Source organism: Mus musculus, chromosome 6 (genome assembly GCF_000001635.26).
Source record: "Mus musculus strain C57BL/6J chromosome 6, GRCm38.p6 C57BL/6J".
NCBI classification, from domain to species: domain Eukaryota; kingdom Metazoa; phylum Chordata; class Mammalia; order Rodentia; family Muridae; genus Mus; species Mus musculus.
In genome coordinates, this window is record NC_000072.6 from 24,879,346 (window position 1) to 24,894,669 (window position 15,324).

At 39.9% G+C, this 15,324-nt stretch overlaps 1 protein-coding gene across 2 annotated transcripts in view; it reads left to right on the forward strand.

The window, feature by feature from the left end:
• The window catches only part of Hyal5 (hyaluronoglucosaminidase 5), a 34,023-nt gene extending 21,409 nt beyond the window's left edge, over window positions 1–12,614 (forward strand). The window contains exon 4 of one of the 2 annotated variants that reach the window (XM_006505187.2): window positions 11,888–12,614. In XM_006505187.2, coding sequence (XP_006505250.1) covers window positions 11,888–12,424 — 537 coding nt within the window. In that variant the 3' untranslated portion in view covers window positions 12,425–12,614. The remainder of the gene's footprint in view (window positions 1–11,887) is intronic. The other variant, NM_028957.2, reaches the window with a different exon arrangement.
• The last annotated feature ends 2,710 nt before the right edge of the window (window positions 12,615–15,324 follow it).

Sequence of the window (15,324 nt, forward strand, 5' to 3'; positions counted from 1 at the left end):
TGTGTGTTGTATGTGTGTGTGTTTGTGTGTGTCTGTGTCTGTGTCTGTGTCTGTGTCTGTGTCTGTGTGTGAACAAGGAAAGAGAGTAAATGACAAGTGACTGGACAGAAAAAGTCATTCTTAGCAAGAGAAGGCTGAACCCATACAGTCTCAGGACAATCACCTTGTATGCTTGTTTGGTTGGGGCAGGAAATGAGTTCCTGTCTTATCACAAGTGGATACAGGTTCTGGCTGGGCATTGGTGGTGTGCTCTTTTAATCCCAGCACTCAGGAGATAGAGGCAGGCAGATCTTCCCTTTGGAGGCCAGCCTGGCTTACAGATCAAGTCCTAGGTCAGCTAAGACTACATGGAGAAACCTAGTATTGAACCAACCCTTCACAAAAAAAAAAGTTTCTTAGGTTAATGTATTTAAAGGAACATATTTCATTATAATTTCTGTGAGTGAAAACTTGATGCAGGTTGAGGTTTGACCAAGCCTCCTAGGGATCTTTAGTAGGATTCATTCAGGAAGAGCCTTCAGCTTTGATGCCACTGCTTTCTATATAAGGCCCTGTCTTAACATTTTCTCCTATAGACTCTATACATCTCTGCTACCTTTTCACAATCACTGACCAGTTTTAGCTTTATCTTTGTTATTCATCATTTCTGATCCATATTCCCATGGATGGCCAGTCATCTTTCTTCTGATTAGCTGAGAAACTGAGAAAGTAGTGATTACGATTTTATGTTTGTTGGCCACTGCTGGAACTGAACTGAAGCAAGTATCAAGAAAATCCTTGAGAGGATAGGTGTCTGCCTGGCCCAGGAGGGCTTTGCCTGAGCATTGGCAGCAGAGATCTTGGTTCCAGGACTCCGCCTAGCGTAGTCTGCACAGGTGAGAGTGTGGACTACAGAAGCTAACAGCTTCTGGGACAGGCAGGAGCCACAGAGCTTCTGAGGCAGCCCCCTTTTCAGGCTCCAGACATCTGGGCACCTTCCCTGACAGAGGATAGGTGTCTGCCCTGCCAGGGAGGGATTTGCAGGAGCACCTGGGGGAGCTATCTTGGTTCCTGGATCCTTCTGAGACTAGTCTGTGCAGGTGAGAGTGTGCACTACAGAAGCTAACAGCTTCTGTGACAGGCCGAATCAACACAGCTTCTGGTATAGGTCCTGTTTTGGGCCTACATCTTTGGCCAGGAGGGAGGTCCTAATGCCAAATATCTGTGCACCTTCCCTGTAAGAGGAGAGCTTGCCTGCAGAGAGTGCTCTGACCACTGAAACTCAGCTAGTCTCCCAGGTCTGCTGATAGAGGCTAACAGAATCACGAGAGGAACAATCTCTAACCAGAGACAACTAAATCAACTAACCCCAGAGATTACCAGATGGTGAAAGGTAAACTTAAGAATCTTACTAACAGAAACCAAGACCACTCACCATCATCAGAACCCAGCACTCCCACCTCGCTCAGTCCAGGGCACCCCAACACACCCTAAAAGCTAGACCCGGATTTAAAAGCATATCTCATGATGATGGGAGAGGACATCAATAAGGACTTTAATAACTCACTCAAAGAAATACAGGAGAACACTGCTAAACAGGTAGAATACCTTAAAGAGGAAGCACAAAAAATCCGTTAAAGAATTGCAAGAAAACATGACCAGACAGGTGATGGAATTGAATAAAACCATCCAAGACCTAAAAAGGGAAGTAGACACAATAAAGAAAACCCAAAGTGAGGCAACGATGGAGATAGAAACCCTAGGAAAGAAACTGGAACCATAGATGCGAGTATCAGCAACAGAATACAAGAGATGGAAGAGAGAATCTCAGGTGCAGAAGATTCCATAGAGAATATCGGCACAACAATCAAAGAAAATGGAAAATGAAAAAGATCCTAACTCAAAACATCCAGGAAATCCAGGACTCAATGAGAAGACCAAACCTACGGATAATAGGAGTGGATGAGAATGAAGATGTTCAACTCAAAGGGCCAGCAAATATCTTCAACAAAATTATAGAAGAAAACTTCCCAAACCTAAAGACAGAGATGCGCATGAACATACAAGAAGCCTACAGAACTCCAAATAGACTGGACCAGAAAAGAAATTCCTCTCGACACTAAATAATCAGAACAACAAATGAACTAAATAAAGATAGAATATTAAAAGCAGTAAGGGAAACAGGTCAAGTAACATATAAAGGCAAGCCTATCAGAATTACACCAGATTTTTCACCAGAGACTGTGAAAACCAGAAGATCCTGGACAGATGTTATACAGACACTAAGAGAACACAAATGCCAGCCCAGGCTACTATACCCAGCCAAACTTTCAATTACCTTAGATGGAGAAACAGACGTATTCCACGACAGAACCACATTCATACTATATCTTTTCACTAATCTGCCCTTCAAAGGATAACAGAAAAAAACCAATACAAGGATGGAAATCATGCCCTAAAAAGCAAGAAGGTAATCCTTCAACAAACCTAAAAGAAGGCAGCCACAAGAACAGGATGGCACCTTTAACAACAAAAATAATAGGAAGCAACAATTACTTTTCCTTAATATGTCTTAATATCAATGGACTCAACTCCCCAATAAAAAGACATAGACTAACAGACTGGCTACACAAACAGGACCCAACATTTTGCTGCTTACAGGAAACTCATCTCAGAGAAAAAGATAGACACTACCTCAGAGTGAAAGGCTGGAAAACAATTTTCCAAGCAAATGGTAGGAAGAAACAAGCTGGAGTAGACATCCTAATATCTAATATAATCAACTTCCAACCCAAAGTCATCAAAAAAGACAAGGAGGGGCACTTCATATTCAACAAAGGTAAAATCTTCAAAGAGGAACTCTCAATTCTGAATATCTATGCTCCAAATACAAGGGCAGCCATATTCATTAAAGAAACTTTAGTAAAGTTCAAAGCACACATTGCACCTCACACAATAATAGTGGGAGACTTCAACACACCACTTTCACCAATGGACAGATCATGGAAACAGAAACTAAACAGGGACGCAGTGAAACTAACAGGAGTTATCAAACAAATGGATCTAACAGATATCTACAGAACAATTTATCCTAAAACAAAAGGATATACCTTCTTCTCAGCACCTCATGGTACCTTCTCCAAAACTGACCACATAATTGGTCACAAAAGAAGCCTCAACATATACAAAAATATTGAAATTGTCCCATGCATCCTATCAGATCACCATGGACTAAGGCTGAATTCAATAACTAAATAAATAATAGCAAGTCAACATTCATGTGGAAACTGAACAACACTCTTCTCAATGATATCTTGGTTAAGGAAGGAATGAAGAAAGAAATTAAAGACTTTTTAGAGTTTAACGAAAATAAAGCCACAACATACCCAAACCTATGGGACAAAATGAAAGCATTTCTAAGAGGGAAACTCATAACTCTGAGTGCCTCCAAAAAGAAACTAGAGAGAGCACACATTAGCAGCTTGACAACACACCTAAAAGCTCTAGATCAAAAGGAAGCAAATTCACCCAAGAGGAGTAGACAACAAGAAATAATCAAACTCAGGGGCAAAGTCAACCAAGTGGAAACAAGAAGAACTATTCAAAGAATCAACCAAATGAGGAGCTGGTTCTTTGAGAAAATCAACAAGATAGATAAACCCTTAGCCAGACTCACTAGAGGGCACATGGAAAACATCCTAATTAACAAAATCAGAACTAAAAAGGGAGACATAACAAAAGATCCTGAAGAAATCCAAAACACCATCAGATCCTTCTACATAAGGCTATACTCAACAAAACTGGAGAACCTGGATGAAATGGACAAGTTTCTAGACAGATACCAGGTACAAAATTTAAATCAAGATCAGGTTAATAATCTAAACAGTCCTATATCACCTAAAGTAATAGAAGCAGTCATTAATAGTCTCCCAATCAAAAAAAGCCCAGGACCAGATGGGTTTAGTGCAGAGTTCTATCAGACCTTCAAAGAAGATCTAATCCCAGTTCTTCACAAACTATTCCACAAAATAGAAACAGAAGGTACTCTACCCAACTCATTTTATCAAGCCACAATTACTCTGATACCTAATCCACAGAAAGATCCAACAAAGATAAAGAACTTCAGACCAATATCCCTTATGAATATTGATGCAAAAATCCTCAATAAAGTTCTTGCTAACCGAATCCAAGAACACATCAAAACAATCATCCATCCTGACCAAGTAGGTTTCATCCCAGGAATGCAGGGATGGTTCAATATACGGAAATCCATCAACGTAATACAGTATATAAACAAACTCAAAGACAAAAACCACATGATCATCTCGTTAGATGCTGAAAAAGCATTTGACAAAATCCAACACCCATTCATGATAAAAGTCTTGGGAAGATCAGGAATTCAAGGTCCATACCTAAACATGATAAAAGCAATCTACAGCAAACGAGTAGCCAACATCAAAGTAAATGGTGTGAAGCTGGAAGCAATCCCACTAAAATCAGGGACTAGACAAGGCTGTCCACTCTCTCCCTACCTATTCAACATTGTACTTGAAGTCCTAGCCAGAGCAATTAGACAACAAAAGGAGATCAAGGGGATACAAATTGGAAAGGAAGAAGTCAAAATATCACTATTTGCAGAAGATATGATAGTATATATAAGCGATCCTAAAAATTCTACCAGAGAACTCCTAAGCCTGATAAACAGCTTCAGTGAAGTAGCTGGATATAAAATTAACTCAAACAAGTCAATGGCCTTTCTGTACACAAAGGATAAACAGGCTGAGAAAGAAATTAGGGAAATAACTCCCTTCTCAATATCACAAATAATATAAAGTACCCTGGCGTGACTCTAGCTAAGAAGTGAAAGATCTGTATGATACGAATTTCAAGTCTCTGAAGAAAAAAATTAAAGAAGATCTCAGGGGATGGAAAGATCTCCCATGCTCATGGATTGGCAGGATCAATATAGTAAAAATTGCCATCTTGCCAAAAGCAATCTACAGATTCAGTGCAATCCCCATCAAAATTCCAACTCAATTCTTCAACAAATTAGAAAGGACAATCTGCAAATTCATCTGGAATAACAAAAAACCTAGGATAGCAAAAATTCTTCTCAAGGATAAAAGAACCTCTGGTGGAATCACCATACTTGACCTAAAGCTGTACTACAGAGCAATTGTGATAAAATCTGCATGGTACTCATATAGCGACAGACAAGTAGACCAATGGAACAGAATTGAAGACCCAGAAATGAACCCACACACCTATGGTCACTTGATCTTTGACAAGGGAGCAAAAACCATCCAGTGGAAAAAAGACAGCATTTTCAACAAATGATGCTGGTACAACTGGTGGTTATCATATAGAAGAATGCGAATTGATCCATTTCTATCCCCTTGTACTAAGGTAAAACCTAAGTGGATTAAGGAACTCCACATAAAATCAGAGACACTTAAACTTATAGAGGAGAAAGTAGGGAAAACCCTCGAAGATATGGGTATAGGGGGAAAATTCCTGAATAGAACAGCAATGGCTTGTGCTGCTTACAGAATTTGAGAATTGACAAATGGGACCTCATAAAATTGCAACACTTCTGCTTGGCAAAAGACACCGTCAATAAGATAAAAAGGCCACCATCAGATTGGGAAAGGATCTTTACCTATCCTAAATCAGATAGGGGACTAATATCCTATATATATAGAAGTCAAGAAGGTGGACTCCAGAAAATCAAATAACCCCATCAAAAAATAGGGCTCAGAGGTAAACAAAGAATTCTCACCTGAGGAATACCGAATGGCTGAGAAGCACTTGAAAAAATGTTCAGCATCCTTAATCATCAAGGAAATGCAAATCAAAACAACCCTGAGATTCCACCTCACACCAGTCAGAATGGCTAAAATCAAAAATTCAGGTGACAGCAGATGCTGGAGAGGATGTGGAGAAAGAGGAACACTCCCCCATTGTTGATGGGATTGCAAGCTTGTACAACCACTCTGGAAATCAGTCTGGTGGTTCCTCAGAAAATTGGACATAGTACTACCGGAAGATCCTGCAATACCTCTCCTTTGTATATATCCAGAAGTTGGTCCAACCGATAAGAAGGACTCATGCTCCACTATGCTCATAGCAGCCTTATTTATAATAGCCAGAAGCTGGAAAAAACCCAGATGTCCCTCAACAGAGGAATGTACACAGAAAATGTAGTACATTTACACAATGGAGTACTACTCAGCTATTAAAAAGAATGAATTTATGAAATTCCTAGGCAAATGGATGGACCTGGAGGGCATCATCCTGAGTGAGGTATCCCAATCACAAAAGAACTCACACCATATGTACTCACTGACAAGTGGATATTAGCCCAGAACCTTAGAATACCCAAGATATATGATACAATTTTCTAAATGCATGAAACTCAAGAAGAACGAAGACCAAAGTGTGGACACTTTGCCCCTTCTTAGAATTGGGATCAAAACACCCATGGAAGGAGTTACAGAGACAAAGTTTGGAGCTGAGACAAAAGGATGGACCATCTAGAGACTGCCATATCAGGGGATCCATCCCATAACCAGCTTCCAAACACTGACACCATTGCATACACTAGCAAGATTTTGCTGAAAGGACGCTGATATAGCTGTCTCTTGTGAGACTATGCCGGGGCCTGGCAAACACAGAAGTGGATGTTCACAGTCAGCTATTGGATGAATTACAGGGCCCCCAATGGAGGAGCTAGAGCAAGTACCCAGGGAGGTGAAGGGATCTGCAATCCTATAGGTGGAACAACAATATGAACTAACCAATACCCCCCGGAGCTCGTGTCTCTAGCTGCATATGTATCAGAAGATGTCCTAGTCGGCCATCAGTGGAAATAGAGGCCCATTGGAGGTGCAAACTTTATATGCCTCAGTACAGGGGAATGCCAGGGCCAATAAGTTGGATTGGGTTGGTGGGGGAGTTGATGGGGGAGCGTGTGGGGGACTTTTGGGATAGCATTGAAATATAAAAGAAATAAATACCCAATTTAAAAAAAAAAAGAAAAGAACTCAGAGGTTATTGTCTACTTTTATGGAATGCAAACAGTTATGGGACAGGGAGGAACTTTAGCCATTGTTATCTTTTTCCTCCCAGATGTAAGCTGCATTATAAAAGGGTGTTACTTGGAGTTAGAAACTTTTAAATTAAAGATGACACCCTCTGTTTACTTAAAAAAAAAAAAAAAAGAAAATCCTTTTTCCTCCATGAAAATCCTTTTTCCTCCATGACACTTTATCCGATCCAATGACGTGTAGATGCCAACTCTACCAGTCTCACCTAATGAGGCTTGATTGTTTATTGTCCAGGAATTTGTGAGTGGTTAAACCCAGCCATTATTAAAAGCAAAACAATAGGAAGATAGAGTAACCAGAAGGTATAAAATTAGTGTTTTTTAATAAAATATTTTATTGGATAGTTTATGTATTTACATTTCAAATGTTATTAACTTTCCCCATTTCCTGTCTAGAAACCCCATATCCAATCCCATTCCCCCTGCTTCTATGAGGGTCCTCCCCCTTCCACCCATCCACTCCTACCTCACAGCCTTGGCATTCCCTTATACTGTCCAATCAAGCCTTCTCAGGACCAAGGTCCTTTCCTCCCATTGATGCCAGACAATGCCATCCTCTGCTTCATATGTGTCTGGAGCCATGAGTCCCTCCGTGTGTACTCTGGTTGGTGGTTTAGTCCCTAGGAGTTGTGTGGGATCTGGTTGGTTGACATTGTTGTTGTTCTTATGGGATTGCGAACCCTTTCAGTCCCTTCAGTCCCTTCTCTAACTCCTCCATTGGGAAAGATTAATGTTTAAAACAATAGCTAATATAAAATAAATATATATCTATAATAAATATAAAAATGATAACAAATGCTCAAAATATACCAGGTGTTACCTCATGTTCACCTCAGTCCCGGAGGTTGTGTAGGTCTAGCTGTTAGATATATATGGTTGGATACACTCTAGGGTACACTCACATTACATGTTCATTCTATGTAATGGTAGTGTGCTCAGTTTCTAACTCCACATTCAGTGCTGTTAGGTTGATAACTTGCAGGTGGCCATTGTGGGTATATTTATATTATATCTCTTATATTTATAGCTTAGTTTTTTTCATAGAATACATATAAGGTTATGGCAAAATCATAATCATTCCATTAGTCTGTCTTTTGCCTAACCCTTGTCTCTGCAAATGTCTGTAGTATCAGTTGAACTTGGTATAAAGTTTCATCTATTTGGCACTGAAAATGTAGCCTTAAAGACTATTTACAGTGTGTGCACACATGAAACTGGAGATACCAAGAAAACAAAGCACTCTAGATCAACATGAGCAGAAATTATATGAATTCAGAGTAACTGACGTTGCATGTACAGGACCTGCACAGGTCTGCATCAGGTCCTCCGTGTAGGTATTATGAAATCTATTTATGATTTGTGTTTTTACGGTACTCCTGAGTGTGCAAATGATTGAGTCTCTTATGCCTCCTCTTGGGATTTTTTCCTTCTGTTGGTTTGTTCTTCCCACCTTCAATGTAATAGCTTTTATTTTATCTTATTACAGTTAATATTATTTTTTTAGAAGCATGTTCTTTTCCAATGTGAAGCAGGAAGGGAGTACAACTGGATAGGAAGAAAATGAGTGAGGAACTGGGAGCAGAGGAAGGGGAAACTGTAATCAGAATGTAATTTCTGAGAAAAGAATCTATTTTCAAGCTGGGCAGTAGTGGCACATGCCTTTAATCCCAGCACTTGGGAGGCAGAGGCAGGTGGATTTCTGAGTTTGAGGTCAGCCTGGTCTACAAAGTGAGTTCCAGGACAGCCAGGGCTATATGAGGAAACCCTGTCTCAAACAAACAAAAAACAAAAAACAAAACAAACAAACAAAAAAAAACAAAACCAAAAACAAACAAAAAATCTATTTTCAATAAAAGGAAAATTTAAATTAAAAAATTAGAATACAGTATTTTGGAACATAAAGAAGATAAAGTACTTAAAGGAATAGTTAATAGTAGAAGCATTTTACTGGCAATTAATATTGGTATGTGAATCCTACCGCATAATACATCTTGATTGTATTTTTCCCTAAATTCTCCCAGATCCTTCTTGTTTATTTACACTCTGCCCCAACCTCATACTATTTTTAAATTTTCTACTCCCCTTTCCTCTTGCTTCTCCCCAAAAGCAAAATAAAATATCAAAAATAACAAACAGAAACCAGTAAGATACAAAAAAAAAAAAACAACAAAACAAACCAAAATGACACAAACAGAACTTCTTCCCCTCAACACACACACACATACACACACACACACACACACACACACACACACACACACACACACACACCACAGTCCATCTTTTGGCCAATTTTTCTCCTTGGCATGGGTCCTTCTGTGGAGTACCTTTTTTTTTTTTTTTTTTTTTTTTTTTTGGTTTTTCCAGACAGGGTTTCTCTGTATAGCCCTGGCTGTCCTGGAACTCACTTTGTAAACCAGGCTGGCCTCGAACTCAGAAATCCACCTGCTCTTCCTCCTGAGTGCTGGGATTAAAGGCATGTACCACCATGCCCGGCCTGTGGAGTACCTTTTAAAGGAAGGAACAATAGTATGTAATATTGAATATTTCAGAGTTGATCGAATGTCATATATTCACCCAAGACTAGAGGGAAGATTCTATCCTCAATGGCCTTTATGGCTCCTATAACATCCTTCCCTCAAATAGGGACCTTAAATCATTTAGGAGATGGGCTGATATTGGGGAAGAAATAATAACCCACTTTGACCAGGAAAGTCCAGATATTTACTCCCAAAGCTGTTCAACAGAAGGGATTGGTGTGTGGGCTAGTGTTTCAGTCATATTGTACTTATTTATAGCTTCTTCTTCTTCTTCTTCTTCTTCTTCTTCTTCTTCTTCTTCTTCTTCTTCTTCTTCTTCTTCTTCTTCTTCTTCTTCTTCTTCTTCTTCTTCTTCTTCTTCCTCCTCCTGCTTCTTTCTTCTAATTTTATTTCTTATTGAAACATTATTTTCAAATACTATATACTGATCATGGTTTTCATCTCCTCCCATATACTCCTAATCTCTTCACCCTTCTAACTCCATGCCTTCTTACTCAAAGGAAAAAAAACACAAATAAAACAGGCAAATTATGATAAAAATCCAAAAATATATAAACTATGAAAAAAGCACAGAAATGCTCGCTCTCTCTCTCTCTCTCTCTCTCTCTCTCTCTCTCTCTCTCTCCATAAAAACTCAACATGAAAACCATAATACACTAGTTAAAGTCCAGTAAAGGAAAGCAAATGTCTGAAAAAGCAGTATGGACCATAAATATTGCCCCAATCTTCTGGATTCATTTTACATCGGCCATCTCGTACTGGGCATGGGACCTGCTGTGCAGTGTGGTGATACTTCCGTGTGTGCGGTTGTTAATTGGAGTCAGTTTCTTAGCTTCTTCGTTGGGGATGAGAGTACCTGTCTGCTTCCTCATCTCAGGATTCATACTCTGTCTTGTTTGGATCTGTGTAGATCCTGTTTATTGTACCATAGTCTCTGTGAGTTCATATGTGTATCATTTCTGTTATATCTGAAAGGCACTGTTTCCTTGAGATCATTCATTTCCTCAGGCTATTACAATCTCTCTTTCTTCTCTTCCACATAATTCTCTGAGTCATTTGATGAGGGATTTGATGAAGGCATCCCATTTAGGACTGATTGTAACAAGATTTCCCTCTCTGCACATTACCCGGCTATGGGTCTCTGTTTTTGTTCCCATCTACTGCAGGAGAACGCATCTCTGATTATGGCTGAGACACTGATCTATGAATATAGCACAATATTACTAGGAGTCATTTTATTGCTATATTCCTTTAACAGAACAATAGTATTTGATTTCCTCCCCAAAGGCCGTGGTGGATTATCTAGTCTCAAATCTTGGCCACAGGAACAGTGTCAGAGGTTTCCTCTCATGGAGTGGGTCTTATATCCAACCAGACAGTGGTTATTCCCATAGTGTTTATACCATGATTGCACCATAATGCATAGCTTCTAAGCAGTGTTCCTTTAGAAGAGATAACAAGGAATTAGGAATCAGAACTCTTTTCTGGAATTCTATTCCTTCAGCAAAGATTCCTAGGCTGCCTAATTAATTTTTATGTTCAGTCCTTATTTATACCAACATGAAGATGCTCAACACTCAAACTCTGCAAAGTTTTCCAAAGGACTGACTATTATGTATACACAAGTATGTAATATTTATATAAACTTACAGTTTGAACCCCTTTGTTTTGAGCCATCAATTGAGTAACTATCTTTGGTACTGTTTAAATTTGTCTCAGAAACGTGATTCTTATATTTTTTATGATTTATTGATGGTTAATTGAGAAAACATAGGCCTCATATAGATATACATACATATTTTTCTTTTTGTTGTTGTAATAATCCTATGTGTCAGGTTTTAAAAAAAATCATCTTTATTTTACAATTTATATAACTTGAGTGTAATCAACTGGACTTGGGTCATCCAAATAGGATATTTGGATATTTAAGATATTCCCAAAACCAGTTACAAAACTGTGATTCCAGTCACCAGGGCCAGAGAAATTCAAAGCCCATATTCTGACAGTTGAAACATTCTATCACTTTGATTAATTCATTAATAACTGAGGGAGTTCAAAGCCAAATCGAGTCTCAACTAAATAATTATTCACCACCATGAAATGGCACACAAAACTTAAGAATGTTAGGAGAACAGTTGCTTGTTAAAGTGATAAAGAATACTTACTAATAATGTTGGTATGCCTATTGCTTTTTTTTAAGAGTTGGTGCAGTGTATTGTCACAGAGAACTTATGCCTTGATAATCTATTTTATGATTTTACAGAAATCTTGTCTGGACTTACATGATTACTTGAAGACCATCCTGAATCCTTATATCATCAACGTCACCCTTGCAGCCAAAATGTGTAGCCAAACCCTTTGCCAGAATCAAGGCGTGTGTTCGAGGAAGGATTGGAATTCTAATGACTATCTCCACTTGAACCCTCAGAACTTTCAGATTCATTTTGTGAAACATGGAAAGTATGAAATCCGTGGCAATCCCACCCTTGAGAACCTGCTATACTTTTCCCAAAAATTCCGTTGCAGCTGTTTTGCCCACCTGAACTGTCAGGAGAGAGCTGACATAGAAAGTGTTAGCACTGTCAGTGTGTGTACTCTGGAAGACATTTGCATCAATTCCCTTGTAATTTCAGACAAAAGCGAACTACCCAAGGACTGGAATCGCCCTTACTTTGTTAATAGCAATCAGTCAGATATTACATCATCTGCCACAGTGAGTCCATGTGTGCCAAGAAAAGATGTCAGTGGGTATCTCGTTGTTCTCTCTCTCTATTCACAGCATTTGAAATATTCGCTATAGAGTTTTAACCACTCAAAAACTGGACACCACCTTTCAAAAATAATTCCATCTAAATAATCAGGATTATACTTTGAATTTCAGAGGCAAAATATATATTCTTATATATAAGAAATTCTGATTGTAAGGCTGTCATACTTTCAGGGTTAATGGTCTACTGAGAAGAGTGAAGATTAAATAAAATCAAGTTGCTATAAATGAATGTCTTTCAGTAATTTGTTTTTAGAAGTATGCTATTGGTTCAAATTTGGCAATGTTTTTGATCAATTTATCATTGATTAAAAGCTTTAAGAAAATGAACATTTGTATCTTTTAAAATGGAATTTCTGAAGTGCTCTAATCTGCATAATTTTAATTTTTAGCCATTCTATTTTGAAAATTATTTATATTTAGTATTTATGGAAAAGTAAACTTTAAAAGCGATATTTTACATGAAAATAAATTTTTGAAATTTATACTTTTAAAGTATTCAAATTGACTTTTCATTTCTGATCAAAATTAATTCGTGTACCTAAAATAGCCTTTTTCATCTAAGCAACTTGTTCATTAATCTGTATCCTAAAACTTTTATTGAGTTTTACTTCTTTCAGGCTTGGTATTCAATGTCACTAAATCCTTAGGTTGGAGTAAGGCAAGTGTGAAATGTGCTATCTTCAAAATCCAAATAGGCCCACTTCTTCCTTGGTGGTGGGAGGGGTCAGGTTCAATTACTTATCTTTGGAAAGAATATCACTGTACAGCCCACACCATTGGACACCCTAAGAATTTTACTGAGTTAGAAGGCCCTTGAATTTGGGTTGACTTTATTTACCATCCTCTGATGCTTCTATGTGTTCCCCACAAGTCCAAAGTAGTTGTTACCTCCTGCACACTTGGTACAATAAGCATAAATCATCAGTATTGGGAACCAATGTAATATTTTGTGAGAGAAATATAATCAAGATCCCTTCGAAGTTATGACTTAGGGCTGGAGAGTTAATCTATCCTTGAAGTAAAACTGCAAAGTTATATTGATGGCCTTGGAAACTGAAAGATAATTGTGGTGGTCCTTATGAATAGTTGCTGAGAAAAAGGCATTTGCTAGATCAATAGTTGCATGCCCTATACCAGGAGATGTGTTAATCCGCTCAAGTAAAAACACAACATCAGGTACAGCTGCTACAATTGGAGACACTACTTGATTGTGTTTTCCAACTGTTATTCTACGCAATATCTTCTGTAATGGCCATATAGGAGAGTCAAAGGGAGTTGTGCTGAGAGCCACAACCTGTGTGTCTTTCAAATCCTTTATGGTGACACTTATGCCTTCAATTCATTCGGGGGTGTGATACTGTTACTTTTTAAAACAATGTATTTGTTTTTCATGAATTTTACATCATGCACCCCGATCCCTCTCATCTCTCCTCTCCTTGGACCCACCCTCTACCCTTGGAACTTCTGCCCTTAACAGAGAAAAACAATCTCATTGTGGAAGCTGTGTCACAGTGTGTCCCACGGTACTCACTTTTGTCAATATTACTTTGCTTGCAGATGTTCATTGCAATGACTCTCGTATTATTAGGTCTGGTGTTAGGTTTCTGGCTTCTGCCACTCTATCAATACTGGACCTCACTGGGACTCTTCTTAGATATCCTGTTGTTGCCCTGTGTCATGGAGATTCTGTAGTTTTAGATCTATGGGAGTGGCCTTTTCCTGCACTCCTGAAGGTCATCTATGGGATGGTCCAATTTAAAGCCCTGGATCTGGGCCTGATCCATATCTGAACTTGTCAACCTACCGTTCTCCCACTCTCAGGTTCTCGTGCCCAGTTCACCCACAACCGCCATAACCAGGGCCAGCTCTACCCTGCTGCCTAAATGAGATTCAGGGCCCACTCTCTGATGTGTTGCAGCCAGTGAAAGACACGGCCAGTTCTCCCACTCTCGCGATCCCGGGCCAGCTCTTCTGTCTGCTATAGGTGGAGAGGGATTAGAGAGGAGAGGAGAGCCATCTCCTGTTAAGGGCAATGCTCGCATACTCATACCTTGGGGGCTGGCTCACTTGCAACTCCCTCAATGTGCAAGCACTGCCCTCCCCAGTACTGCAGCTGGCTGGGGGTGATATCAGCTCTCCTACTCTCATGCCTCTAGGGCCGGCTCTCCCATCAAGCCCAGGTGGGGCCAGTTCTACACAGTCCTCAGACATCAACATTTCCCCACGTGGCAACCAGACTAGGGATGTCCGCCTGACCTTTGGTGGTAACAGCCCCCTGTTACTTCAGGGCTAGGAACTCAGATGCGGCCCCTGGTAGCAGCACAGGCCAGGATCCCATCATGTGTGGGAAGCCACAAACGCCATTACAAGATGGCACTCACCTGCTACTCACATCAGGCTGTTCATTACTACCCTTGAGTCTCCAGTTCTGCCTCTCTTTACCGTGCCGCTCCTCTCCGTTCCTTTTTCATTTCTCCACCACTTCCTCCTCTTAGTGGCACCCAGAGTCTCTGTCTGGGATCACCTCAGGTGTGGTCTCAGGAGTGCTATGCCCTGCTCATGCGTTACAGTGCTAGGCAGGGGTCATATTTGGCAATCCTCACTGCCCTTCCCCTGCCCCTGCCACACCAGGCTTGTGAGGTGCCAGAGTGGTGTTCAATCCAGTCCAGTTCCTCGTCCAGGACACACAGCGCCAGTCTGGTGGCCATTTAAGGCTCACTTCTCACCCTGACAGCCAAGTGACCTTTTGTAAGGGTTGTCTGTTTAAGGCTTACCTCCTCCAAAGGGCACAGTCCAAAGGCAGGATTCTTTTAGTCTCCCCGTCCGGGGAGCCTGTTGCCCCAGGATGACTTGGGGTCATCTCAGGGTAGCTCCCTATCTGAGGCCCCTGGTGCCAGACTGGTGGTTGTCTCAGGTTTCCTTTTTTAGGG